The 27,947-nt window shown below is 44.2% G+C and overlaps 1 protein-coding gene across 1 annotated transcript; it reads right to left on the minus strand.

Annotated features, from left to right (window-relative positions):
* Nucleotides 1-416: 416 nt before the first annotated feature.
* On the minus strand, nt 417-26,482 carry gtf2b (general transcription factor IIB). The gene is made up of 7 exons (XM_055641352.1): nt 26,366-26,482; nt 13,321-13,427; nt 10,385-10,518; nt 7,273-7,419; nt 7,010-7,139; nt 2,556-2,837; nt 417-1,262 (listed from the first exon to the last, which is right to left on the minus strand). Exons 1-7 carry the CDS (start codon nt 26,380-26,382, stop codon nt 1,129-1,131), a joined length of 951 nt encoding a protein of 316 aa, XP_055497327.1. The 5' UTR covers nt 26,383-26,482; the 3' UTR covers nt 417-1,128.
* Between the last annotated feature and the right edge of the window lie 1,465 nt (nt 26,483-27,947).

Consider the following 27,947-nt stretch of genomic DNA (forward strand, 5'->3'; position numbering starts at 1 on the left):
CAAAATGGAAGACTTATGAGTGTCGTGCATTGGCAATACTCCAGCTGACAAGCCCTGGATGAAGTGATCTATCCAGAGCTTCCCAAACGTATGTATGTTTCAAGGGGATAGAAAGCTGAAAGGAAACAAACAGCACTTGGCCAGCATAGTTTTATGAAACAAAGTTAGATTTGTTTTTGTTTTTTAATTCATTTCTCTGTACAATTGCAAAAAGCCATCTAGATTTCATTAACTCCTACTTAAAGATCAAATTAAGTTGGTTTAAAGGAACTTTGAGCAATATGTATACCTTTCACATAACACTGATGTAAAATGGAGCTGCTGCTTTGGAAATTGACCCCTCAATATTAACCATTTGATTACTTTCTGTACAAATACACGATATTCTTTTCAGTAAAACCAATACATGACAAATCTCCCCTTCAAAAATAATCGATTTATGATCTCATGGACACAAATACTGCACACTTACTTCAGTGCAAGTTTCCTTGCAGTTAGAATCTCGCAACAAAACAGAAATCAAATGCAGTTCAATACATAGGTTAAACTAAACAGTCTACAGGTTTTTTCCCAAAACTTGAAACTAAGCTGATGTTAAGTGCAATCTTTTTTTCTTTTTTAAGCTTAGCAACCAATCGTTAACAATAAATACCAAATGTAAAGTTCAAGAAGTCCATGTAGATTAAAAACAAAAGGAAAATGTCCATTTATTGAAGACACGGATCAAACCGACCTGAATATAGGTATGACAAATTACAAGTTAGGAGTTCGACCAAAGATTTCTGCCAATGAGCCAATCTGTTAGTAGCTGTTGACAGCACAAAATCCTCATTTTGCACATTATATACAAAGTAATGATCTATGAAGTAGAAATTCCTAACTTGCAAATATACAAATTATCTAGCAAGTACAAACGGTCTTGAAATTCAGCCTGGGAATGTATGTGCTGTATTTGGAGAGCATAAACCTCAGCTGTTCCATAGCCTCATTGGTTCTTGAGTTATTCACCCAAGCAGGTTTCAAAAATTAGAATTAATATTAACTTGTTTCAAATGTAGGGGGGAAATGATGATTGGTTTTCGAATTTTAAAACAATTACTGTGTACATTTTGTGCTGACTGGCTGAGATTACAACTGGGGCAGCTTGTCCACTGGAGTGTCAAATTTAAATTCAGCAGGAAAAAGGTCAGCGGCACGTGGATAGATGAGCCTGTAGGACTGCCGGATGGTGACGTCAGCCACACCGGCAATGTCTCCAATTTCTGCAGAGGTAAAAAAAAAGGCAACAATTAGATTATGATCGTACCCAGTCTTCAGTACTGTCATAGAGTCGTATAACACGGACACAGACCCTTCGGCACAAATCGTCCAGTTGGGGTGGGTAGTCAAGTCAAGTCAAGTTTATTCATCACATACACATACGAGATTTGCAGTGAAATGAAAAGTGGCAATGCTCGCGCAAAAAGACAAATTACAAACAGAATGCAACAGAATCACACATGTTCTTTTTCATATTAAATATTGTGGGCGGAAGGAAAAAGGGGAAAAAAACAGCAATTAAAAAAGCTGTAGAGTGGTACAGTAAAGTTAGTCCCTGGTGAGATAGGAGTTTACAGTGGTTGAGTTGCTGCTTAAAGTGGCAGCGACCCAGGTTTGGTCCTGACTGCGGGTGCTGTCTGTACGGTGTTTGCACGTTCTCCCTGTGTCCACTTGGGTTTCCCTCGGGTGCTTCCGTGTCCTCCCACACTCCAAAGGCATGCAGATGTGTAGGTTAATTAGCGCGGGTAACATTGTAAATTGTCGCGAGTGTGTCGGGCAGTGCTAGTGTACAGGGTGATGTACTGGTCGGCGCGGACTCTGTGAGCCGTGGAGCCAGTTTCCACACTGTCTCTCTAACACCAACCTAGATGCCTGATCTAAAGCTAGTCCGATTTGCTTGCGTTTGGCCCATATCCCTCTAAAGCATTCCTATCCATGCACTGGCCAAAATGTCTTGGAAGTTACAATTGTATCCGTTTCCGTAGCTTCCCCCGGCGGCTCATTCTAGATTTACAATACTGAGTGAAAAGGTTGCCCGAGTGGCAGATCTTGTACCTCCGTAGCCACTATCTGCTTCATTCCAGATCCATCAGGTCTACATCGTTGGTAGAAGATTCCAGGGATTCACTATATTCTGCAATAATTTTTTTCTTCCTGCCTCAGAATGACCTTCACATCAGTTTTGAGACACTGACATCATATTCTTGGACACCACCTGCTCATGTCTACCATCAAGCCACATATATGCATCCAGAACATTAATGATGTGAAGTATAAAATCCATAGACTTGTAGGAAAATGTATGATACAGAAGAATGGTATCCAAAATCAGTTACAGTGAATTAATTGAATTTTACTTTTGGAGTTCGGGAGGTGAAGAGGTGGTCTCGACACAAGTGGATCTTAATGGACCATTCCTGTGTGCCCTACATTTTCTTGAAAGTTCATGGATTTTATACTTTAATCAGACCCACATCACTAAGTCTTGAACAACGGGTAAGTAGGTCACTACTTACCTTTCTGAGTCCGTTTATCTGCGGAGGCTTGCGATGCCATATAAATTGCTGCTGCAGCCACAGAGATTGGGCTTCTACCAGGCACCAAATCCAGTTCCACGGCCTTCCTTGCGATGTGCGTGGCTGCCATTTGAACCTGTTTAGGCAATCCCAAGTTTGAACAGAACCGGGACATAAAGTCTCCTGTGGTGATGAGGTCCACGCTGGTTTCCAAAGCTTTCAGAATCAGCTTGAAGCAGCGGCCTATTTCCTTCTTCGGGATTCTGGACACTGCGCAAATTTCTAACGGTAAAAGTGACAAGAGTGTTATAGATGGACTGGGGCGGGTGCAGGCCAAACAGCAAGCATCAATGGCATGAACTAGCTCAGATGTCTGAGCTGAATGAGGGCATAAAATGATTCTCAGAAAAAAAAAAAAAAAAATGTTTATCTTAAATTGCAAGTAGCCAGCAAAAGTTTCCAGACACTTGGAAACTGCACTCGACCCATACAACCAACGACCCATACAAGTGAGCCTGTGGACAACTTTACACAACCCGTTGAACTCAAGATTTCTAAACGCATTGATTAATGGCATTGATATCAAACTGGTGGGCAGCAATTTAATGTATTTATATGCGCCATACATTGGGTATTAAAATTACCATCATGGTCATGATTGGTTCGATGCAGTAAAATCATTTAAAATCAACATCGAACAAGAAATTGCTTGTTAGGCTGCCAGCAAATGCTCAGCTTGCACTAACCATTGAATTTTCCATTTGGATCAGCTCCGGGGCTGAAATCCCTTACATTGGACTGTCAGCCAGACCAACAATTCAGAATTGTTCGCCCCTCCCTCCACAGCAAATCTCTTCTGCACCAGCAGCTCAACATACAACGCTGCTTACTTTACCAGGCCATACGTGAGACAGTAACTGGCATACATAATACAGTTAACTGGATACAAAGATCCAGTGATGTCCATAATGTTCAGTTGAGATGAAAAAACTATTTTAAGGTTTGACCACATTTAACTATATTGTTATATCAATCTAAACGGCTGAACAAATATTTATTTTAAATCATCCTTGTTCTAGTTTCAATGGGATGAACACCTGCTCTAAGCCAAGTATGAGTTAAGTTAAACTCTACCATTTAATACTGGTACCAACATCAAAAATAGATCAATTAGATGCAAAGTTCTTGTACACTATCCAAACACCATCTAATCAATTTCCACTTTTAACACCATAGTAAATGAAGGAACATTTTGTTCAGTAGACACATACCTACGGAGTACTGGATTGAGCTGCCTCAAAATGATTTGACTTTAAGGACCTTACAGAGAACAGACTCCTATCCCATCTCTCTGGATATAAATCCAGGCCCTAGAGGTGAAAGAAAAGTATTAACTCAGATCACCACCCAATTCCCATCCGAGCTTTGGCCAGGCGTAGAAAATGGAAAAGTTAGGTCTTAAATTAAAAAAATGCTGCCTTACTCCATTTGCTCAGCCTCGCATGACTGATGAACTTGTAACGCACCTCAGAGAGGCAAGCAGCCGTTCTCAAAGCAGAGCATCTTGGCTTGAGAAAATGCTTGGTGTCAGAAACCATGGGTCATTAGACAAAGGGGCTTAATGGGCCACTTCTCATTCGAAAACCAGCTTTGAGCCAAGAAAAGGGGGAAACCTAATGCTAGGCAACCTAGTTAACATCAGTTTTAGCTACGATTCGGAACCAAAGCGGAGTTTTGACAGATTCCATCCCTCTAATATACACAAATATATCAGACAATACTGCTCATCAGTTATAGGAGCAGAAATAGACCATTCGGACCATCGTCTACTCCGCCATTCAATCAAGGCTGATCTATCTTTCCCTCTCGACCCCATTCTCCTACCTTCTCCCCATAACCCCTGACACGCGAGCAATCAATGGGGAAGTGGTCCCGATGTTCTGACCCACAAATGACACCAGCAAACGCACAATCTGGTCATTTAGCTTCCTGCTGTTTGTTGAACTCACTCTTATGCAAATTAGTTCCTGTGCACAATGCAAAAGTGGCTGCATTTCTGAAACCTTTGGAATGCTCCATAGTGACGTGAGAGGTACAATCCAAGTCATTTTTATTTCTTTGTTATTGAAAATTTCAGATTTGTAATTCAGCAACCATTATTTTTATACGAGTTCTCTAGATGTGGGTATGCTTGTAGTTGTGATCCATGAGTTGTTAGGATGGCAATGGGCCTTCTGGGCAAACTGTAGCTTTGTTACAATAGCTATCCTACAATGAGTAGGTATGTTACAAAACCTACCTGAATCGCCATTGGGAATCTGCCCACAGCCATTTGCGCGATTTTGGCGCTGTTTGGAGGGGGCGGGTTTAAAACGCGATTTTTACTAGGCTGTACTAATCGCAGATGTTCAGCCTAGTAAATCATTAACGAAAAATCGCTGCAAGACCCGGTCGCAAAAGGTATTATTAGTTTTATAGGCCTCGATAATATAGTTATGATAATTTTAAATTACTGTCTCATTCCGCAACATCTCGCAGCCCCAGGGTTTTATAAAGCAAACAATTAAAGGTATGTACCTTATTTTTACATTAAATGGGGCATATATATAACCCTATATATCACGTTATCTATAGCGAATAGTTCATTTTGGGCTTTTTATATCCCGCAGTATTTTTCTCGGCATTTGAGGGCACTAATCCAGCGCGCTGTCAACATTCTAAATCAGCGCGTTCACAGAAACCCACTGGAAAGCCGATTTAAATGGGCATTTATTTACAGCAATTGAACACTAAATTCCTTCCATTTGGCCTATAAATTAATGTAAATTAGATATAAAAATCATGTTATATTGTGAATTATTTGTGAATAATCTTTGGACACTTAGGCTATTTAAAAATGTTAATCTTTCCTTAAGAAATGGCCTGTTGACTATCCAAGATCACAGCTTTTTTGTAATGTCCATTGAAAATCAATAGGGAACAAGATGCTAATTTCCGAGTATGAAAATGGCCATAACTTTTTTAATACTTGAGATATGAAAGTGAATTTGGTGTCAAATTAAACTTATTGTTATGCTTTATCTGATGGGATAAATTGCAGACTTGATTTTTAAAATCTCAAAATTTTGTAACATTGCTACAATGAGCTTAGATAACAAATTTATGATTTAGCCTTCAGGAAGTAACATTGAAGCGCATCAGAGTCGTGTTCAACATGGCAACAAGTCAATCAGACCACTTTGCCCGTGCCACTCAAGTTGGCATTCTGGGCTAGTCCCATTTGCCTGCATTTGGCCCATTGACAGCTAAACCCTTCCTGTCCATATATCCGTTTAAATGTCTTTTAAAAGTCGTAATTGTATTTGCTTCTATTACTCCATTCCTGTCTTGTAATTATGTTGTTAAATTCTACTAGTGTGGTCTCTTATCCACTCAATTACAGGGAGATTGGGGTGTGGACATCAGTCAGGATTGTCCATAAGTCAGAAGAGCACTTGCCTGCCTTAATACCTTGGCAAGACATTACATATCCCAGGCCATAGTACATTTCACAGATTTTTTTTTCTTTTTCTCTTGGCTGTCAAAAAATATGGGCAACGCAAAGAATGAAAAGCCATTCCTTGTGATAGGGGAGATACAGCAGATTTCCACCTTGGATAGCAACGAACATCTCAACCAAGAATTACACCTTTACCATTTTAGAAAAGTAATTCTATTCCACCGCAGTCTTGGCTTGAGCCTTGTAGTTGGTGGAGAAGCTCTGATGGTGATGACACAGCACTGCTCTACTCTTTATCCATGGTAAAACCCTGCAATGTTCTATGGTGGCCCATGGTAAATCACTGATGTTGTAATTGAAGCCAAAAGAAGGGAGATGATTAACTGGAACCTTTGGTGCGAGTATCTGCCATTTTCTCGACCATTGGGGTGTCACCAAGTTCTATTTTATCGTTGGCATTATGCTGGGGATGAACACCAAACACCAATGATCAGTCTGAAGAAGGGGTTTCGGCCCGAAACGTCGCCTATTTCTTTCGCTCCATAGATGTTGCTGCACCAGCTGAGTTTCTCCAGCATTTTTGTGTACCAATGAGCATGTCCACTTCTGACCTTGGGATGGAAGGTGGATGTTTAAAAGCCGCTTAAATTTGATGGAGGACAAGATGTTGATGATAACCCACGGTTCACACCAATCATTCATCTCTTCTTCAGTCAAAAGCTTCGAGCACCAAATAGTTTCCTTCTGAATTCCCAAAGACTCGGTGCTACGTTCTGAAGCAATGGCCGTTACATTCAGCTTGTGTCCACGACTGGATCAAGGTTGCGGTTATGTCTAATTAAAAACTGTTAGCAAAATAATTATTTTTACCTGAACCAAAAATTCCAATTAAAAGCTAGTTAGAATTTATGGAATTAAGACTAATTGAAAATTTAGAATTCCAGGTCCTCCTTACCTTTGAATGTTCGTGGCACACCTTCTTGTCTACAGGCAATATACAAACAGGCAGATGCAATGGCATCATTGCTTCTTCCCTTTAGACTCTTTTGTTCATATACCTGCTTAAATAAATTATTTGTCCGATCCTGACAAGTGAAAGGGAAGAAAACATTGAATTAAGTTAGAGTTCTTTGATTACTATTAACAGTAATATCAAAACATGTGATCATTAAATTACATGAACGATACCGCTGCAAATCAAAAGCGTCACCAACTTACAACTATATTTCTGGGCAGATTGATCCTGTCAGACATATTGCTGATTTCCTTAAATGCATTCATCATTGCTCGATCAGAACTACTCATCGTCCGGCGATTTTGGTATTTTGCATTCCCAAACTCGTCAAAGCTCGCTGATCCAGTACCCTGTGAAGGAATGCAAAGGAAGTAACGTTCCCAAAATGTAGAAACAAAGAATGACAAGATGCTGCTTTACACAAAAAGGCACAAAGTGCTGGAGTTCACAAGTTATAGGATTAGGCCTATTCTCCGCCATTCATTCATGGCTGATCTCTGCCTCCTAATCCCATTTTCTGCCTTCTCCCCTTAACCCTTGACACCCATTCTAATCAAGCATTTGTCTATCTCTGCCTTAAAAAATATCCACTGACTTTGCCTCCACAGCCCTCTGTGGCAATGAGTTTCACAGATTTACTACCCTCTGACTAAAGAAGTTCCTCCTTACCTCCTTTCTAAAAGAGCGCCCTTTAATACTGAGGGTATGACCTCTGGTCCAAGACTCTCCCACCAGTGGAAACATCCTTTCCACATCCACTATCTATGCCTTTCATTATTCTGTAGCTCAGCGGCTCAGGCAGCATTCACTGGAGAACCCAGAGAGGTGGCGTTTTGCGTCAGGACCCTTTCTTCAGATATGAAGACTGTCTCTAAGCATTATTTAGAATATAGAAAAGTACAGGAACAGACCCTTCAGCCCACAATGTCTGTGTCAAACAGGATGCCAAGTTAAACTAATCTCCACCTGTACATGACCCATATCACTTCATTTTGTGCATATCCGCGTGCCTATCCAAAAGCATCTTAAATGCCACTATCATTCTTTACTCCACCAGTACATTCCAGGCACTCGGCACTGAGTAAAAGAAACTGGCCCCACTCATCCATTAAACTTTTACCCTCACCTGAAAGCCATGCCAAATGCAAAATACTGGCCCAAGATCAATAAAAGTGAGTCAATAAAAGTGATCAAAGTCCACAGGAAACACTGAAAACAAAGGAGGACTACACCAACACAACTTATAGCGAGATTACATTTTCTGCTTTTCTTTTGTTTGTTTTACACAGTTTAACATGTAAATAAATGGAAAGGTTTATCCAACACTTTAAAATCAAAACAGAAATGGATGACGTTTCGGGTCACGACCATTCTTTCAGACTGAAGAGTCTCGACCCGAAACATCTCTCCAGAGATGCTGCCGGTACCGCTGAGTTACTCCTGCATTTTGTGTCCATCTTCAAATGACGTCACGCACTCCAGAAGGCTGTGCGGACGCATGAAGTCTGACGCAGCCTTCGTTTGTCCGTCGCGCCTCAACGTGACCACGAGGTTGTGTAATTATCATGCCAAGGACACGCAAGTGGGACAGGGGCTTTAGTGACATCAGTTGTAGGATTGTGGGGATAGGCAAGGACAGCAAGATGAACGCAGCAAAGAGAGTGGCGGAGAGAAGGGGAAATGAGTTTACAATCGTGAGTCATGGAGCTGCTGCGTCAGAGGGAATCGCAAGGGTGAGAGCTAGGATCATATCAAGGAGGAAGGTCTATGGATTTAGACAGAGGATCAGTACTGGGGAGGAATGGTAATCAAAGATAACATCACAGGAGATGGGATGGGAATGGGGAAAGAATTGATATTGTCAAGCTGGGTGACTGGAAGCCAGTGGTTTACTGTAAGAAATCTGCAGTCTTCCAACTGAGTTCTGGTAAAACCAGCAATTCCCAGACAGCCCGGCAGACTTAAACAGCTAGCATAGAGATACCAACTCCATGTTGCTCCATGTTTACAGTAATCCACAGATGAAGGAACTCAACATTTGATGTTTATGGGCATGTCTTTATGTCCCCCATGTCCCTTCATTGCATTTAACACAAATCAAGATGATCAATCTTAAGTGACTTACGAAGGTTACTCTTTACAACAGGCAGAGCTATAGTATGAAGGGGCAGCACTGTGGCCGAGGTCACAGCAGCAGTAACAGATATAGTCAGGATAATTGTTTTATTGTATTGTATTATATGTTGACTGCTGCAATTTCGTTCAGACTAAGTCTGAATGACAATAAAAGGCTATCTATCTATCTATAACAACCGTTCCCTCAATGGCAAGGAGATAGTTATCAACTTCAGGAAGTGTGGTCAATTACATGTCCCAATGAGCAATGATGCCAACATGGTAATGGCTGAGAGCTTCAAGTTCCTTGGCATTAATATAATTAATGATCAGTTGTGGACCAACAGGCAAGAAAGCACACCAACGCTACTACTTTCGGAGAAAACTGAGGAAACTTGGCATGTCAACAATGATTTACTAACGTCTACAGATTCATCAGAGAAAGCATCATCACTTGGTTTGGGAACAGCTCTTGTTCTTGATGTAGCCCAGTCCATCGCACAGACCAGGCATCCCACCATTGGCTCTATCTACACCACGATGTCTCAGAAAAGCAGCCAATAAAATCAAAGACGACCCACCTTGGTCATTCCTTCTCCCCACTCCCATCGGGCAAAAGATACAGAAGCTTAAAGCGTGCATCCCAAAGCTTTCACTCTGTCACTTCTTTCACAGACTTCGGAACAGCCCTACCATAAGTTAGGGGACTGTCTGATTCACCTCTACTCCACTGAGGACATTGGGCTCTGTCTTTGGAACACTACAATGGTGATCTGCAACCCGTCTCTTTCCCTTTGCTCTACATATAGTAACTGAGTTTGCCTTGATTGTATTTACATTTAGTATTATCTGATCTGATTGGATAGCCTGCAAAACAAAGTTTTTCACTGTACCTTGGTAGACATGGCAATAATAAACCAAAACCTAGTCCATTTCAGAACAGTGTAAGGGGGTGTTAGGAGTAAAGTTTGTCAACTGCAAACACTGATTAAAGTCTGCGAATATGCAGAAAAACAAGCACGGAATGTACTGCAAATCTCGGATTGACAAAAAGGCATCCGCAGTGGGGAGTCTTGCAATTCAATGGAAACAATAACATAATTCAGTGGTGGAGAAATTTTACAACAATAATAGTCAAAGTAGGAGAGTGTTTTATTAAATGATATCACTGCTTGCATTTCATTTATGTCACATTCCTACCTTTCCGATCATAGTTGACAAATCACCACCATTTAGCAGTGGATTCTGGGCATCACCGACACGAGATGGGTCTTTTGTTGCTTTGTCATTGCTAAATGTTCGCCACTCTGAGCCAACATCTATAACTCGATCACCTGTAGAAAGAGGCAAAGATCAACACCGGCATGAAAATCACACTAAATTAACTATTAAATGGAGGCCTGTCCAGAGCAACATGAATATAAATTATTCCCAACTTACATTACTCACTCTGACGACGCATGGAAGGTGCATTCTAATTTTCTCAATTAAAGGCCACCATTTTATCACCTAGTCACAAAAGGAATGGACTGGAAAGACTCAGCTTGCACTCGCTAAAATCTAGACGATTGAGGGGAGATCTTATAGAAACTTACAAAATTCTTAAGGGGTTGGACAGGCTAGATGCAGGAAGATTGTTCCCGATGTTGGGGAAGTCCAGAACAAGGGGTCACAGTTTAAGGATAAGGGTGAAATCTTTTAGGACCGAGATGAGGAAATTTTTTAAAACATTTACAATTTTTGACTTTGCTCATCCCTTGAAAATATCCATTTCAACTAAATATTCATTAACTCACAACTTGCCAAATGCATCAATAACCAAAGATACTTTAAGATTTGACCTCATGCTGGCACCAACAGTTGACTTAGGCAATCTCCCATTTACTTTATCCGAGAAAGAGTTTGGTTATACAGAATCGTGTTTTACAAAATAGAAATTTGGGCCATTATGAAAACACATACCTGCAGATTCAGGGATGGTTTCTTCACAACTGTGATCAGGCAACTGAACCATCCTATCACGAACTAGAGAGCGGTCCTGATCTCTACCTCATCGGAGACCCTCGGATTATCATTAATCGGACTTTATCTTGCACTAAATGTTATTCCCTCTATCCTGTAACTAATCTGTACACTGTGGGCTACTTGATTGTAATCATGTATAATCTTTCCGCTAACTCAACAAAATAAAGGTTTTCACAGCATGTGTGACAATAAACTAAATTAAACTAAACTAAATCAATACTAGCTCCTAGCAGAATACCATCAAATCCATTCCCCAATGGCCTTGCAAATCATTCTCGTGTTTGTTTATGAAGGCACTGCTTGTCTATGTTTCCAACAGCCTTGCAGGCAGTAAACTCAAGGTCTAAACACAATGCATTTTTTTCACATCCTCAATGCAAACCTTATTCTCTATTAGGCAGTAATAGAACATGTGTAAGACAAACATTCATGCAAATTTATAAGCTTTAAGCAATTCTTTATATCTTTCCACATTTACTACTAACATTGTGTAAAGAAACATTACTGATTACAATTTGAAAAGGAAACCAATAAGCATATGCATACTAATGACACAAAATTGACGACAAATGCAAGACATTACAATGCTCTTTTAATCAAATGTTTGTGTAGCATCGTAATGAGACCCTTCAGGAAATGACAGACTGCTTAACCCTCCGCAAAACAATTAATCACAAACCTTGATTATCCCTTGGTAATGCTGCAGTAATATGGAAATGCCCGTGTTTTCAGAACCAGTTCTGCAGCGCTTTCAAGCCAACATTTCCTTTGACACACTGATTTTTTTTTCTGCTCAAGGTCACAGATATTAGCTCGTGAGATGTGCAGAAGACCATTTGTATAATGATTCCTTCCATAAATGATATTTCAAAATCAACCTTCCAGATAAGCAAAAGTTCATTTTTGATGTTATTATAAAAACAGCTTTTATCACCGGCAGTTTGCTGGTCTGCTATTCGGTAGACTGGATTTTGAATGACATATTCTGCAAAGTCTTGCTAATGGATTGTTACATGTTGGTGGCAGTGTAACACTGCACAGCAGGATGCAATGAACATTTACTCAGTCATAACGCGCGGAAACAGGCCTTTCGGCCCAACTTGCCCCCACAGACCAAGGTGTCCCATCTACACTAGTTCCACCTGCCTGCATTTGACCCATTTGACCTCTAAACCTGTCCCATCATGTGCCTGTCTAAATGTTTCTTAAAAGATGCGATAGCACCTGCCTCAACTACCTCCTCTGGCAGAATACCTTTCTAGAATACCTTTCAGAATATCCTTCTGAAAATGCATTTGTGACAGAGCTTAAAATAGAGTGCTCGGTTCTGGAAGTAGACTCTGGTGTGTCAGTAACAATGAAGGTAAGCGACAGCATGTTGCATTAGAATCGTGTGCCAAAAATCATATGATATGAGGCCGAGTGATTTTGGAAAATGGCTCCAGAGACCAGAAAATGGATAAGAGCCTGGAGGCAATTGTAAGGGAGAGAAAACAACATTAAACCAGACTGGACTCCCTGTCTAGAACACAAACAAAGCAAGTAGACAGCAACAAAGTGGGCCAACCACGTATAAAGATAAAACTATGAATAAAACTGGTTTATTTCATATAAACAGCACCTGCTTCAATTTGCTCCCCAATGTAAAATAGGGGCCAATATAAAAATATCACCAATTAAAAATCAAAAGAAATGCAAATTATGTTGCTTCATCATCACTGGTTTTAAAGGATAGCATGGTCGTGCAACATTTGGTTAACAAAAGTGCATCTCTGGGTACTAAAAGCTGTTGAGATAGCTCCAAGGCCACAGACATACAGGTCAGGCATTGACAAACACAGATTAACAGATAAGATACAGGTTGGATCCAAACAGCAGGAACGTGGATCATAGGTGATCGTGAATGTTGAGCAACAAAGTGCTGCATGCTGTAGGGCAATGTTACTTTCAGTTTTTCTTCCAAAATAAAAAGGGAGGAAGTTAAGTTTAATTTCTTTCAAGCAACACTCTCAGTGATATAAGGCAGAAGAAAACCAAAAATAGCCACAGTGTATACAGATTTCATAATATGTTTTACAGATCACTGCACATAATGTAAAGACTTATTTTACCTACAACCAGTCCACATTCAGGGCAGATCATATCCCCAGCACGGTAATCTTCAACCAGTATGGCATCTGGATGGTTTGGACACTGCACTCTAGGCAACGGATCACCACTGAAAGGAAATAAGCAACTTCAATATCTAACTATATCATGGCAAATGTCTGTTTGTAATAATCAAAACTAAAATAAACCCATTGATTTAAAGTCATGTATTTCCTCAGTTTACAGAATAACAGTTTAAGTCCAGTTCACCCTTTAGTCTGCAGAATTTAATCAATGCCAATCACAGCAGAGCATATTTAGCAGAAAGAATGCGCCTTTGTCAAAGAGGTTTCATTTGCTTCAGCATCAATGAGCCAACATGTGACATGTCAGCGGGTGAAAAGGACAGCTCTGAATACAAACATTACCCCAGAAGAAATCTGGGAAAACATGGAAATAAAATGTATCAAGGGGGTAAATAAGACATGCCAGAATTACAAAGCAATGAAGATCCATGTCACTCAGCTATCAGCTAGATTAAGGAATAGTAATTACATAAAAATCTCAATATTTTTAGGGTGAATTCCAAAAACCTAAATGGTGCCACGTATTTCAAACTTTGCAAGTAGCATAATATTTAGGAACAGATTTGAGGAACCCATTCAAAACATGCGATATGGAGTCTCTCATTCACAAATAATTACATTCTCTTCTACAATACTACTTGAAAAAGCAAGTTCAAGGCTGCAATAGCTGAGCATGACTACATTAAAAAATGATGATCTTATATTACGTTAAATTGACTTGCAAAGTAATATTAAAATTGTTTAAAACCATGATTTGATCAGAACCATCATCAACTGTGATTGGTAATGTTAAATTATATCAGCTGTTTGTGTTGACCATACTGACTGGTTGCATCAAGGCATGGTTCGACAACACAAAAGCCTAAATTCGAAGTAGGCTGCAGAGAGTGCTGGACATTGTCCTATTCAAAATGGGCACAGACCCCCTCCCACCATCTGAAGGATCTACAGGAAATGCTACATCAAAACAGCTAATATCAAAGACCTCCATCACACTGGCCACACATTTTCTCGCAGCTTCCATTGGAAAGAAGGCACAAGACATCATTATCACATTTTTAATATCTCAACAACTAGAACTGGATGTACATAAAGTGTGATCAAACCACAGTACTAAGCTATTTTGGCTGAAGAACCTCTCACTTGCATTCTACCAATCACACTACCTGGTTTAACATGCACCTCCCATCTCAAATGACTGACCTACGATGGTTCAATACAGGAATTCTCATCATTCCCTTTCCACATCATATAACATTTTAATAGCAATCATGATGCATGCACATTTAATGCTTACTTTCTGCTGTACATTGTTCTTTCTCCTGACATGTCTGCAACTCAAGGATTTAAATCTATTTAATTTACATTCTATCTTTGTCCCATGCCCTCTCCTGACATGTCTGAAGGGTCTCGACCCAAAACGTCGCCCATTCCTTCTCTCCAGAGATGCTGCCTCACATCCTGAGTATTCCAGCATTTTGTGTCTACCTTCAATGATTTAAATGGTTCCTCCATTTTGCGACTGTAATTTAACACTTACCAACAAGTATTTAGTATTTCCCCCACTGACAGAACTCAAAAGGTATACTCAAATGTTTTTTTTTTCCTTTTCACAGCCATTGGCAAAATCCACACAATGACCCTTCTGTATATTTATTTTAAATTACATAGTCAGAAGGGTGCGAAAGCTGGTTTCTTAAAGCAATTGCACAAGAAGAATGTCTGTTTTTGTGCACTTCCATCACATCACCCCTCAGCCCCCAAAGCTCCAGAGAAACCAAACCAAAGGCTTGTGGGCTTGAGTAATACAGGTGCACAACCTTTTATCCGAAAGCCTTGGGACCAGACACTTCTCGGATTTCGGAATTTTTCGGATTTCCGAATGGAAGATTTTTAGCGTACATTAGGTAGGTAGCGCGGGCGGCTTGAAAAGTCTGGAGCGGCTGCCTCCTCCCCGGAGACCGGGGAATCATTGTAAATCATTGCTTAAATGTTAGTCAGTTAGTTTGGAGGGATTTTATGTGGTGGGGGGGTGAAGGGGGAAACTTTAATTCTTAGTCCCCTACCTGGTCGGGGAGGCGAGGAGCGGGCAATGCCTTACCGGGTCGCCATGCAGTAAGCTCCGGAGCGCTGTGGCCGCCGACTCCCAACATCGCGGAGCTGCGAGCACCAGCCGCGCCAGTTGGAGCTCCGACCCTGGCAACTCTACCCCTGGCTGCGCGGCGCTCCAAATCGAGCGCCGCCCGCGGTCGGACGCCCGTAGCCCCAGCTCCGCGATGTTGGGAGTCGGCGGCGTCGCAGCGCTGGGATACCAGCGGGGAGCGGGCAATGCCTTACCGGGTCGCCGTGTGGTAAGCTCCGGAGCACGGTGGCCGCCGACACACATTACTGATCTTGGCTACAACTTAGCTGTAAATGTAACTTGAGATGTCAACCCAAGAGTAAGCTTTTCAATAGACAATAGGTACAGGAGTAGGCCATTTGGCCCTTCGAGCCAGCACCGCCATTCAATGTAATCATTGCTGATCATCCCCAATCAGTACCCCGTTCCTGCCTTCTCCCCATATCCCCTGACTCCACTATTTTTAAGAGCTCTATCTAGCTCTCTCTTGAAAGCATCCAGAGAACCTGCCTCCATCGCCCTCCGAGGCAGAGAATTCCACAGACGCACCACTCTGTGAGAAAAAGGGTTTTCTCATCTCCGTTCTAAATGACTTACTCCTTATTCTGTAGCCCCTAGTTCTGGACTCCCCCAACATCGGGAACATGTTTCCTGCCTCTAGCGTGTCCAAGCCCTTAACAATCTTATATGTTTCAATGAGATGCCCTCTCATCCTAAACTCCAGAGTGTACAAGCCCAGCTGCTCCATTTTCTCAGCATACGACAGTCCCGCCATCCCGGGAATTAACCTTGTAAACCTACGCTGCACTCCCTCAATAGCAAGAATGTCCTTCCTCAAATCTTCGGCTGTCCTCTCAACAAATTACGAGGCTGGAAGGCTGGGATGTATACAATGTTTTTTTTTCCACAAACCGAGAATTATCTTAGTATTAGAAACACAGAAAATAGGTGCAGGAGTAGGTCATTCGGCCCTTCGAGCCAGCACCACCATTCAATATGATCATGGCTGATCATCCAAAATCAATACCCGGTTCCTGCTTTTTCCCCCATATCTCTTGATTTCTTTAGCCTCACGAGCTAAATCTAACTCTCTCTTGAACACTATTCTACATAAATGTGAGGTTATGCATTTTGGTGGCAAAAACAGGAAAGCAGACTATTATCTAAATGGTGGCCGACTAGGAAAAGGGGAGATGCAGCGAGACCTGGGTGTCATGGTACACCAGTCATTGAAAGTAGGCATGCAGGTGCAGCAGGCAGTGAAGAAAGCGAATGGTATGTTAGCTTTCATAGCAAAAGGATTTGAGTATAGGAGCAGGGAGGTTCTACTGCAGTTGTACAGGGTCTTGGTGAGACCACACATGGAGTATTGCGTACAGTTTTGGTCTCCAAATCTGAGGAAGGACATTATTGGCATAGAGGGAGTGCAGAGAAGGTTCACCAGACTGATTCCTGGGATGTCAGGACTGTCTTATGAAGAAAGACTGGATAGACTTGGTTTATACTCTCTAGAATTTAGGAGATTGAGAATGGATCTTATAGAAAATTACAAAATTCTTAAGGGGTTGGACAGGCTAGATGCAGGAAGATTGCTCCCGATGTTGGGGAAGTCCAGGACAAGGGGTCACAGCTTAAGGATAAGGGGGACATCCTTTAAAACCGAGATGAGAAGAACTTTTTTCACACAGAGAGTGGTGAATCTCTGGAACTCTCTGCCGCAGAGGGTAGTTGAGGCCAGTTCATTGGCTATATTTAAGAGGGAGTTAAATGTGGCCCTTGTGGCTAAGGGGATCAGAGGGTATGGAGAGAAGGCAGGTACGGGATACTGAGTTGGATGATCAGCCATGATCATATTGAATGGCGGTGCAGGCTCGAAGGGCCGAATGGCCTACTCCTGCACCTAATTTCTATGTTTCTACAGAGATATATTGGGGCCAAAATTACCAAATGCGATCAACTCAGCATACACTGAAAATCACCGTGGCATACTTGATTTGTTGGGCTCAACGACTAATGGTGGAGTGTACCAATAATACAGTTTATAAGTAATACAGATTTTCATGCTTGCGTGACCCGTCTCGGAGTTGTCATGCGCAATTATTGCCCATCGTGAATTGTTGAGATGGCAACAGTGAACTCTACCTCACTGCTGTCTGGATTGGAAAACATTAGCTGCAAGAAGAGGTTGGACAAGCTTGGATTGTTTTCTCTGGAGGCCGAGAGGTGAAGCAATAGAAGTACATAATATTATGAGTGGTGTAGAGAGTCTGGAGTTGGAACACAGTGCGGGGGAAATGGTGTAACCAGACACAATAACAACATTTAAGAGACATTTAGATATGCATATGAACAGGCAGGGAATGGAAGGATATATGTGCAGGCAAGGTGGAATTAATTTAAATTGAGAGACATCTTGGGCCAAAGGGCTTATTTTTTTGCTGCACTGTATATACTATAATGTTATCCCAACAGCATTATGTGGAGAATTCCAGGTCAGGACACTCAAGTATTGATCTTGGCTACAACTTAGCTACAAATGTAGCGGAGATGCAACCCAAGAGAAAGCTTTTCAACCGTCCTCTCAAAAAAGAGGCTAAGCTCGGCATAATTTAGCTGATGAATTGCATACATTAGAGCTGCACATAAAGCATTGACAAATCATCCATTCCAAACTATTCTTTTTTTCTTCTGCACTTTAGAAAATCCCCAAACTCTGTCTGTTAGCTACCGCACGCAAGTGCACAGACCAGCTATGGGTGTATGCGTGGACATCTTTAAACTCTCACTATTCTAATCTGAGACTCCCATCTTCAAAGGTTTCAAAGGTCATGTGTGCCAATTAAGGTGAGCAGTATAATCCCAGTGTCAAAGGCAGGCAAGTTTACATGCCTTCATGACCATCACTTCTGAAATCCATCTTGAAGTGCTTCAAGAGGCTGGTCACAGCACACATCAGCTCCAGCCTCCCAGATAGTGCACAGCAGAAGCCAGCACTCGGTGCAAAAGCAGGAAACATGTTCCCGATGTTGGGGGAGTCCATAACCAGGGGCCACAGTTTAAGAATAAGGGGCAAGCCATTTAGAACGGAGACGAGGAAACACTTTTTCGCACAGAGAGTTGCGAGTCTGTGGAATTCTCTGCCTCAGAGGGAGGCAGAGGCCAGTTCTCTGGATACTTTCAAGAGAGAGCTAGATAAGGCTCTTAAAGATAGCGGGGTCTGGGAATATGGGGAGAAGGCACGAATGGGGTACTGATTAAGGATGATCAGCCATGATAACGTTGATTGGCGGTGCTGGCTCGAAGGGCCGAATGGCCTACTCCTGCTGTCTATTGTCATAGCACTCGTCCTTGAAATATTTGGATAACAAGGACACCCATATCAGAATCCAATTTCTTCACAACCATAATTCCAGCCAACTCTCCTGCAAGCTCCTGGATTTTGGAGTCAGCAACCCTCTCTGCAACTGGATCTTTGACTTTCTGACCCATAAACTGCAATCAGGACATGTGATAAAACATCCTCCACGATAATTCTCAACACCTGTGTCCTACACAGCTGCGTTGTTGACCCCTTATAATCTCCCTATACATTAGTAACTGTGCAACCAAATTCTGCTCTAACTCCATTACAGGTTTGTAGATGACACCACTATAATGGTTTGGATCTTGCAATGATAACATGGTGTACAGGAAAGACAGAGCTTAAGTAGCATGGCGTCAAAGCAACAACCTCTCCCTCAATATTAGCAAATGAAGGAGCTGATCAATGACCAGGAAACAAAGTGGTGTATACACCCCAGCCTGGATCAATGGTACTGAAGTAAAGATGGGCGAGAGCCTCAAGTTCCGAGGTATAAATATCACCAAAAATTTGTCCTGTTCAAACCATATTGATGCCACGACCAAGATATCAGACAAACACCTCTACATAGAAGGCTAAGGAAATTCAACATGTCTGCAATGGCTCTTACCAATTTCTATAGATGCACCACAGAAAGCACCCTCTCCAGATACATCGCAGCTTATGGCAACTGCTCTGCTTAACACAGCAAGAAATTGCAGAGAGTTGTGAATGAAGCTCAGTTCTTAATTGAAAAAGCTACTTATCTTAACTAAACCAGGTTCGCTTCTTAATAAACAGACACCACACAAACTGTTTGGTAGACTAGTTCAAAACTTTACTTAACATCGGCCGATGGAAGGGAGCGAGAATTCCAGCTAAGTGACCAATGTAGACACTTAACTGTGCTCAGCCACCTTCCCTTAACATCAGAATTACATTGCCTTAAATAGGGTTTTTTTTTGTCCCCTTAGCACATTCCACAGACATTAGTCATGGTCAGAGGTACAGGAAAAGGTTTCCACAGAATGCATCACATCAAACCTTTTGTTTACATGGTACAAGATATACTAAAAACATTGGCCATTTGCTTTAGGTCATTTTATCTCCAAATAGACCACCCTAGCTCTTTTCGCTGCTTCCTCTGTCATTTGGTCCCTCATAAACATAGGTCATTTGTTTACAAAGATGTGACTGGCTATTTCTCTCTTCCTTTATTGCCTCCTCCCCATAAACATTGGTCATTTGGTTTATGGCATCTTACTTCAAAGATATCTCTCTTCCTCTCCGTCACTTCCTCACTTGGGAGACAATGTTATAGGATTTATTATCTCACACACACCGCAACCTAAGGCAAGCCTAATTTGACACTAAATATAAGCTGTAAGCTAGCCCAGAAACCAATTTAATATCTTCTTATATTTTTAACTAAAACTCGGCTTCATCATAATGAAACTACCCCGTGTCTGCAATAAGCGAATTCGGTATTCCGACTGCACATGCACAGTACCGGCCCAGGCCTGCAGGTGGCTCGGAAACGAAGCACCAACTCCAGCTCAACCCCGCCCACCCCACCGGCGGGACAGGCAGAGTCGAGCTGAGGCCGGCGCCTCCCCTCCTCGCTGGCTGTGGGCCTAGGCCTACACTCCCATCCGTGGAGTGTCGGCCTAGCGCCGTGGTTGCGCCGTGCGACTTTTGCGCCGTGGTTGGGATGGATGAGAGGGGATGAGAGAGGGGATGTCCGCGGGCGCAAGGAACAAATGACCTAAAGTTTGCGTTGAGTGAAGTGAGTCTTAACGTCCTCGCTGCGCACCGGCGTTTTGTGAGAGTAGTTGGATCCCAGCTTCAGCCAACGTCGGTCACATTATCCGAACAGGCGGCGGGGGATCAGGAGCTGATGCGAGGCATCGGCGATGCTCTGGAATCCTAGTCGGCCGTCGCCGAGCAGCGGGGTCGAGAAGGCAGCACCCGACCCGAGGAGTAGAGGTGTCAGTTCTTCCAGCGGCGAGCGGAGAGGCACCAGCTACCGCTCACCTATCGGGTGCCGACTCCTTGATCCCGCTGCTCGGCGGTGGCGGCCGGCTAGGATTCCATAGCATCGCCGGTCCTCACATCAGCCCCCTGATCCCCCGCCACCTGTCCAGATAATGTGACTGGCATTGGCTGAGTTGAAGCTGGGATCAAACCTCTCACAAAACGGCGGTGTACGACGAGGACGGTAAGATCACTTAAGCCCCTGTCCCACTTAGGAGACCCAAACAGCAACCACTGGTGACCTTGCCCGCCACCCAAGGTTTCCATGAGGTCTCCGGAGGTTTTGGTCACTCTCCGTAATGGCCAAAACTGGTTTCCGCATGGTCGAGGCTTCATCTAGGTTGCTTTTATTTTTTCATTATGATTAAAACCGGTCTCGACTAAAAATAGGCTGCCGTTTTAAAAATCGATAATTTTTTTGTCGCAGGTCTAGTCGAAGCCGGTTTTCTTCATAGTTGAGGAAAGTTTTCAACATATGCGTGAGAGAGAGGTGGTAGGAGGTTGCAGGTCACCTCGACCTTGATTTATTTTTTTTGGTGGCAGGCATGGTCACCAGAGGTTGCTTTTAGGGCTCCTAAGTTAGTTCACTCAACGCAAACTTTAGGTCATTTGTTCCTTGCGTCCACCGAAATCTCCAGTGTGGTCGAGACGAGGGGGTTCTGAAGTTGCATTCTCTCGATTGAGGACAGTTTCTCGACTCTCCTGGAATCAACGAGCCATGGCTCTACCGTTGGCTGTCTGTCTAACCGAAACCTCTCTATCTTGTCTCCCCACTCACGTCTTTCACCCCCCTTCTCTCCCCCACCTCTCACCGTCTCTCTGCCAGTCCAGTCTTTCCCGTCTCCCACTCACATCTGCCCCCTCTCTCTCGCTGTTACACCCCGCTCTCCCCAACAACCAGGCACCCCGTTCGTTTTTGTATTCTCGAATGACCCGTGACGAATTCCATGATCCCTTGCGTTTTTTGGAATACCGAACTCGCTTATTCATACTGCGTTATGAAAGCAGCCAACATAATCAAGAACCACTCACAACCCAGTTATTCTCTCCTCTGTGATCGGGGGCTTTAAAGCCGGTTCCGCCAGTTTAAAGAGCAGCTCATATGCTAAGAATGAATTCTTGATCTTACAATCCACCTAGCAATTTTTTTTTTTTTAATGCACACCTTCTCTGTATTTGATAAATCATATTCTGCATTGTTTATTTTCACCTTTGCACTACCGAGTGTACTCATAAAGGGCACAATTTGCTGGATAGCAGGCAAAAAAAAGCTTTGCATGCATCTCCATACACATGACAATGATAAACGAAAGCCAATCCAAACTTTAAGCCTTAAGCTGTTTGATTGTCCTTGATAGTTGCGTAAATTGCAATACACCCTGTATGTGTATACATACTATGCAACTGATTCCACCCAATAAGGCAGAAACCGAGCATTCCAACATAACAGCAGAATATTTTACATGGTGGATGGACCAAAGGGTCAAGAGATCATCCACTGATTATCAAACAGTTCAACATTCATAGCAAAGCATCTGCATTATTATTCCAAGTTGATCTGGCTGCAAAGTTACACTGAGTGGCAATCTCATAAAATGATCTAATGACTAATGAGAAAGTGACTAATTAAATGTAATTATTAAAATTTCCCAGATACTGTGGGAAGATTTCAAGTTCCTGGTTCAGAGGTCACAAGATTAGCTGTAGGTCTGGGCACTAAAACATTGCACCAACCTTAGTACCATACTCAAAGTGGAACACCTCCCCTCAAACTGTATGTTCATTCACTTGCAGAAAGATCATTAAATAAAACTTCAGTTAATATAATCCTCCAAACAGCAAATGATGCAGTCAATGTTAAATGTAGGGATATTCGACAAGTACCCATGGAGATAGAAACCAAGTCAACATTCCAAGACAACATTACAAGCTTCTCAGTTATGGAACATCAGGATCTCTCTCCATATTCGTTTAGAATCCCCAACATTTCCTATTTTTAGTTCATATTTCCAGAGTCCGCCAATTTAGTCTACTTTATTATTGGCTCTTTAGTCATTTCAGCCACTCCGTCCCTCACTATATACGTTATGTACTTTGCAACTAATATAGATTACATCAGGACAAATCAACCCACGTGAATGTAGAACAAATGCAATGTCAGTCAGCACACTTTAATTTGAAATTGGTCTCTTATCTTTGTCTTGTTTGTCTGCTCAAAACACCAATTAAAAACGGCATCTGCTATGACTTCACAATAGAATGATTGGGCACTTCTTCCCCCACAGGTATAAAAATTTACCCTCAACAGCTGCTTGTTGTTAGTGCATCCATTCCAGTGGAGCCTGCTGACTAGATTCAAAGTCATTTGCTATGCTTAGAAGCATTTAGACAGACATTTCTAATGCAGGCAAATGATGGTGGTGGAGAGGCAAAAAGCTTGATAGACACAAAAAGCTGGAGTAACTCAGCGGGACAGGCAGCATCTCTGGAGAGAAGGAACGGGTGAATTTTAGGGAAAGTTTGGCATGGAAGTGGCAAGCCACAGGGCCCGTTTCTGTGCTGTGTGATAACAAACTCAACAAGACTGTTGCAGAGGCTGAACAAGGGACCCAACCCAAATCGTCGCATATCAATTCCATCCACTGATGCTGCCTGACCCGCTGATTTACACCAGCACCTTCGCTGAGTTCTGCTGTGAAGGCAGCTGCATAGATTGAGCAGAAATTGCCGCCTGTACAATAATCACAGTGCACTCCAATGTTTGGGACAAAGACCCGTCATTTATTTATTGTTTATACATAGTCCCCCTCCCCCTCCCCCCATTTCAGTGCACCATAATGTTTGGGACACAGCAATGTCATGTAAATGAAAGTAGTCATGTTTAGTATTTCATTGCATATCCTTTGCAGGCAATAACTGCTTTAAGTCTGTGATTCATGGACATCACCAATTACTAGGTGTCTTCTCTGATCTTCGTATTTCGTGTCCATCTTCCATGTTTTAAATGTAATATCACTGTCAACGTCCGTCCTGAAAAGGACGCAAGCTTCTGGTGACAATCAATGGGAGCCATCACTTGTTGCAATAGATGATGGTGGTAGCAGAATTAGCTTGGGATACTTCCAGTTTCCAGCCACGCGACGTGGACGCTTCTGCTACGGGGCCTCTTCTCTGGTGATGCTCTGCCAGGCCTATATTGCAGTCATCTTTAACTTATGCTTGTTTTGGGGACTTATCCCCTTCAGTTGGCTCTTCAGCATATAAAAGGCATGCTCGATTGGGTTCAGATCGGGTGATCGACATCGCTACTCAAGAATTTACCATTTATTAGCTTTGAAAAACTCCTTTGTTGCTTTAGCAGTATGTTTGAGATCATTGTCTTGCTGCAGAATGAACCGCTGGCCAATGAGTTTTGAGGCATTTGTTTGATATTGAGCAGATAGGATGTGTCTATACACCTCAGAATTCATTATGCTACCACCATCATCATCAATGAAGATAAGTGAGCAGTACCTTCAGCAGCCATACATGCCCAGGCCATAACACCCCACCACCTGTTTCACAGCTGAGGTGGTATGCTTTGGATCTTGGGCCGTTCCTTCTCTCCTCCATACTTTGCTCTTGCCATCACTGGTACAAGTTAATCTTGTCTCATCTGTCCACAAGTACTTCTTGGCAAACTGTAACCTGGCCATCCTATTTTTGCGGCTAACCAGTGGTTTGCATCTTGCAGTGCATTTCTGTTCATTGAGTCTTCTGCGGACAGTGGTCATTGACAAATCCACACCTGACTCCTAAAGAGTGTTTCTGATCTGTCGGACAGGTGTTTGGGGATTTTTCTTTATTATACAGAGAATTCTTCTGTCATCAGCTGTGGAGGTCTTCCTTGGCCTGCCAGTCCCTTTGCTATTTGTAAGCTCACCGGTGCTTTCTTTCTTCTTAATGATGTTCCAAACAGTTGATTTTGGTAAGCCTATGGTTTGGCTGATGTCTAACAGTTTTATTCTCGTTTCTCCGTCTCATAATGGCTTCTTTGACTCTCATTGGCGCAACTTTGGTCCTCATGTTGATAAACAGCAATAAAGGTTTCCAAAGATGATGGAAAGACTGGAGGAAAAACTAGGTGCCGAGGGCTCTTATACCTGCGTTAAGGAGGCAGTTAAACACACCTGAGCAATCACAAACACTTGTGTGTCCCAAACATTATGGTGCCCTGAAATGGGGAGAAGACGGGAACACGACTATGTAGAAACACTGCTGTAATTTCTACACGGTGAAACCAAAATGCATAAAAAATACCCTTTAATAAAATCTGACAATGTGCACTTTAACCACATGTGATTTTTTTTCTATTACAAATGTCAAGTTGTACAGAGGCAAATAAAGGGTCTTTGTCCCAAACATTATTGAGGGCACTGTACATCAACCAACCCCCATTCTCCCCTGCACAATCTGTCTGTGCCCTCCCCTTGTCAGCCCCCAATGCCACCTACACCCACCTCTCTCCTTCCCTACCCCCTCCTGCTTGTTCAGACCGCGCTCCCCCCCCCCCCCCCCCGTCTGCATAACCTCCTGCCCCTCCCCCACCTTCTCACCCCAAATCACTTCTCCCCACTGCCCCTCGCCCCCTTTTTCCGCCCACTACCCCATCCCACCCAAATCCCTCCTCCCCTCACACTCTTGCCCCCTCTCATCACGCCCTCTCCCCACTTCTCCTCCCTGTCCCCTCAACCCCTCCTCTCACTCACTCCCTACCCCCTCAACCTCTCCCTCACACTCCGTGCCCTCAACCCCTCCTCTCACTCACTCCCTACCCCCTCAACCTCTCCCTCACACTCCGTGCCCTCAACCCCCTCCTCTCACTCACTCCCTACCCCTTTCTCCCTGTCCCCTCAACCTCTCCCTCACACCGTGCCCTCAACCCTTCCTCTCACTCCCTCCTCAACCCCTCCACTCCCTGTCCCCTCAACCCTTCTCCCTCCCCACTGCCCGTCATACCCACACGGGGAGGGAGGGGGGTCTCCAGGCGCCATCACCTCAGCGAGAGCTTCCCCCTCCCCACCCCACCGCCACGCTGCCGGCCTCCCTCCCTCCCTCATTAACACGGCGCTACCGTGATGGCGCCGGAGCCCCCTCCCCCTCCCCAACCAAACTCGACATCGATGTCACGCGAGTACTTCTGTTTTTTAAATCCCCAATATTACAACAATCGGCCGCCATCGCCGTGAACAAGGGAGGGGGCGGCGGGGAATGAGAGGCAGCGACCAACAACACAGAGGAGCCGCCGACAACGACGACGACAACAACACGGCGCTGCCGCCATCGAGCGCGTCTTCCTTCCTTCCTTCTCCCTCCCCCACACACACAAACACTACAACAACCCGCCGCGGATGGAAGGGGGTCGGATAGCGATAAACACGCAGCCGACGTCGGCGATAAGAACAATTACACATTTGTCGCCGGTCGGCCCGGCCGCGGCCGCTTACCGACTACACGACGCCATGTTGCCCGCGGATGGAGGAGGAGGAGAGAGGGAGGGAGTGAGTCGCCGCGGGTGGGAGGGACTCGCGGATGGATGGATGGGGGAGGGGGGAGTGAGTCGCCGCGCACCCGCCGCCGCCGCGGAGGAGGAGGAGAAGGGAATGAGTCTCCGCAGCGGGGAGAGAGAGTGAGTGAGAGAGTGAGTCGCCGCGGATGGGAGTAAGGCGAGTGAGAAAGGAGGGGGGGAGGAGGGGAGGAGGGAGGGGAGGGGAGGAAGGGAAGGGAATGAGGGAGGGTGTAAGGGGAGGGAGTGAGGCGCCGCGGCCTCCGTTTATAACGCCGCGGTCACGTGCCGCGTCAGGCGTCAAAAACGCCTGAACGCGACCGGGCCCCGCCCCCAGTTCCACAAACCTGCCCCCCCCCCCCCCCCCCTGCACTCAGTGTTGATGCACTAACCTGCCCCCCCCTGCACTCAGTGTTGATGCACCTGCCCCCCCCCCCCCCCTGCACTCAGTGTTGATCAAAGATGTTTGTGTTTGTTGGTGTTGATGCACAAACCTGCTCCCCCTGCACTCAGTGTTGATGCACAAACCTGCCCCCCCCCCCCCTGCACTCAGTGTTGATGCACAAACCTGCTCCCCCTGCACTCAGTGTTGATGCACAAACCTGCCCCCCCCCCCCTGCACTCAGTGTTGATGCACTAACCTGCCCCCCCCTGCACTCAGTGTTGATGCACAAACCTGCCCCCCCCCCCCTGCACTCAGTGTTGATGCACAAACCTGCCCCCCCCCCCCTGCACTCAGTGTTGATGCACTAACCTGCCCCCCCCCTGCACTCAGTGTTGATGCACTAACCTGCCCCCCCCCCCCTGCACTCAGTGTTGATCAAAGATGTTTGTGTTTGTTGGTGTTGATGCACAAACCTGCCCCCCCCTGCACTCAGTGTTGATGCACAAACCTGCCCCCCCCCCCCCCCTGCATTCAGTGTTGATGCACTAACCTGCCCCCCCCTGCACTCAGTGTTGATGCACTAACCTGCCCCCCCCCCTGCACTCAGTGTTGATGCACAAACCTGCCCCTCCCCTGCATTCAGTGTTGATGCACTAACCTGCCCCCCCCCCCCCTGCACTCAAACCTGCACCCCCCCTCCTGCACTGTAGTGAGTGTTCCACAAACCTGCCCCCCCCCCCTGCACTCAGTGTTGATGCACAAACCTGCCCCCCCCCCCCTGCACTCAGTGTTGATGCACAAACGATCTCCCCTGTAGTGAGTGTTCCACAAACCTGCCCCCCCCCCCTGCACTCAGTGTTGATGCACAAACCGATCTCCCCCTGTAGTCAGTGTTCCACAAACCTGCCTCCGCCTCCCGTTCACTCAGTCTTGATGCACAAACATGCCCCCCCCTCAGCGTTGTTTCACAATCACCTGTATAACGCACAAAAAATGCTGGAGTAACTCAGCGGGACAGGCAGCATCTCTGGAGAGAAAGAATGGGTGACGTTTCGGGGCGAGACCCTTCTTCAGACCCGAAACGTCACCCGTTCCTTGTCTCCAGAGATGCTGCCTGTTCCGCTGACTTACTCCAACA

Source organism: Leucoraja erinacea, chromosome 10, assembly GCF_028641065.1.
Source record: "Leucoraja erinacea ecotype New England chromosome 10, Leri_hhj_1, whole genome shotgun sequence".
NCBI lineage: Eukaryota > Metazoa > Chordata > Chondrichthyes > Rajiformes > Rajidae > Leucoraja > Leucoraja erinaceus.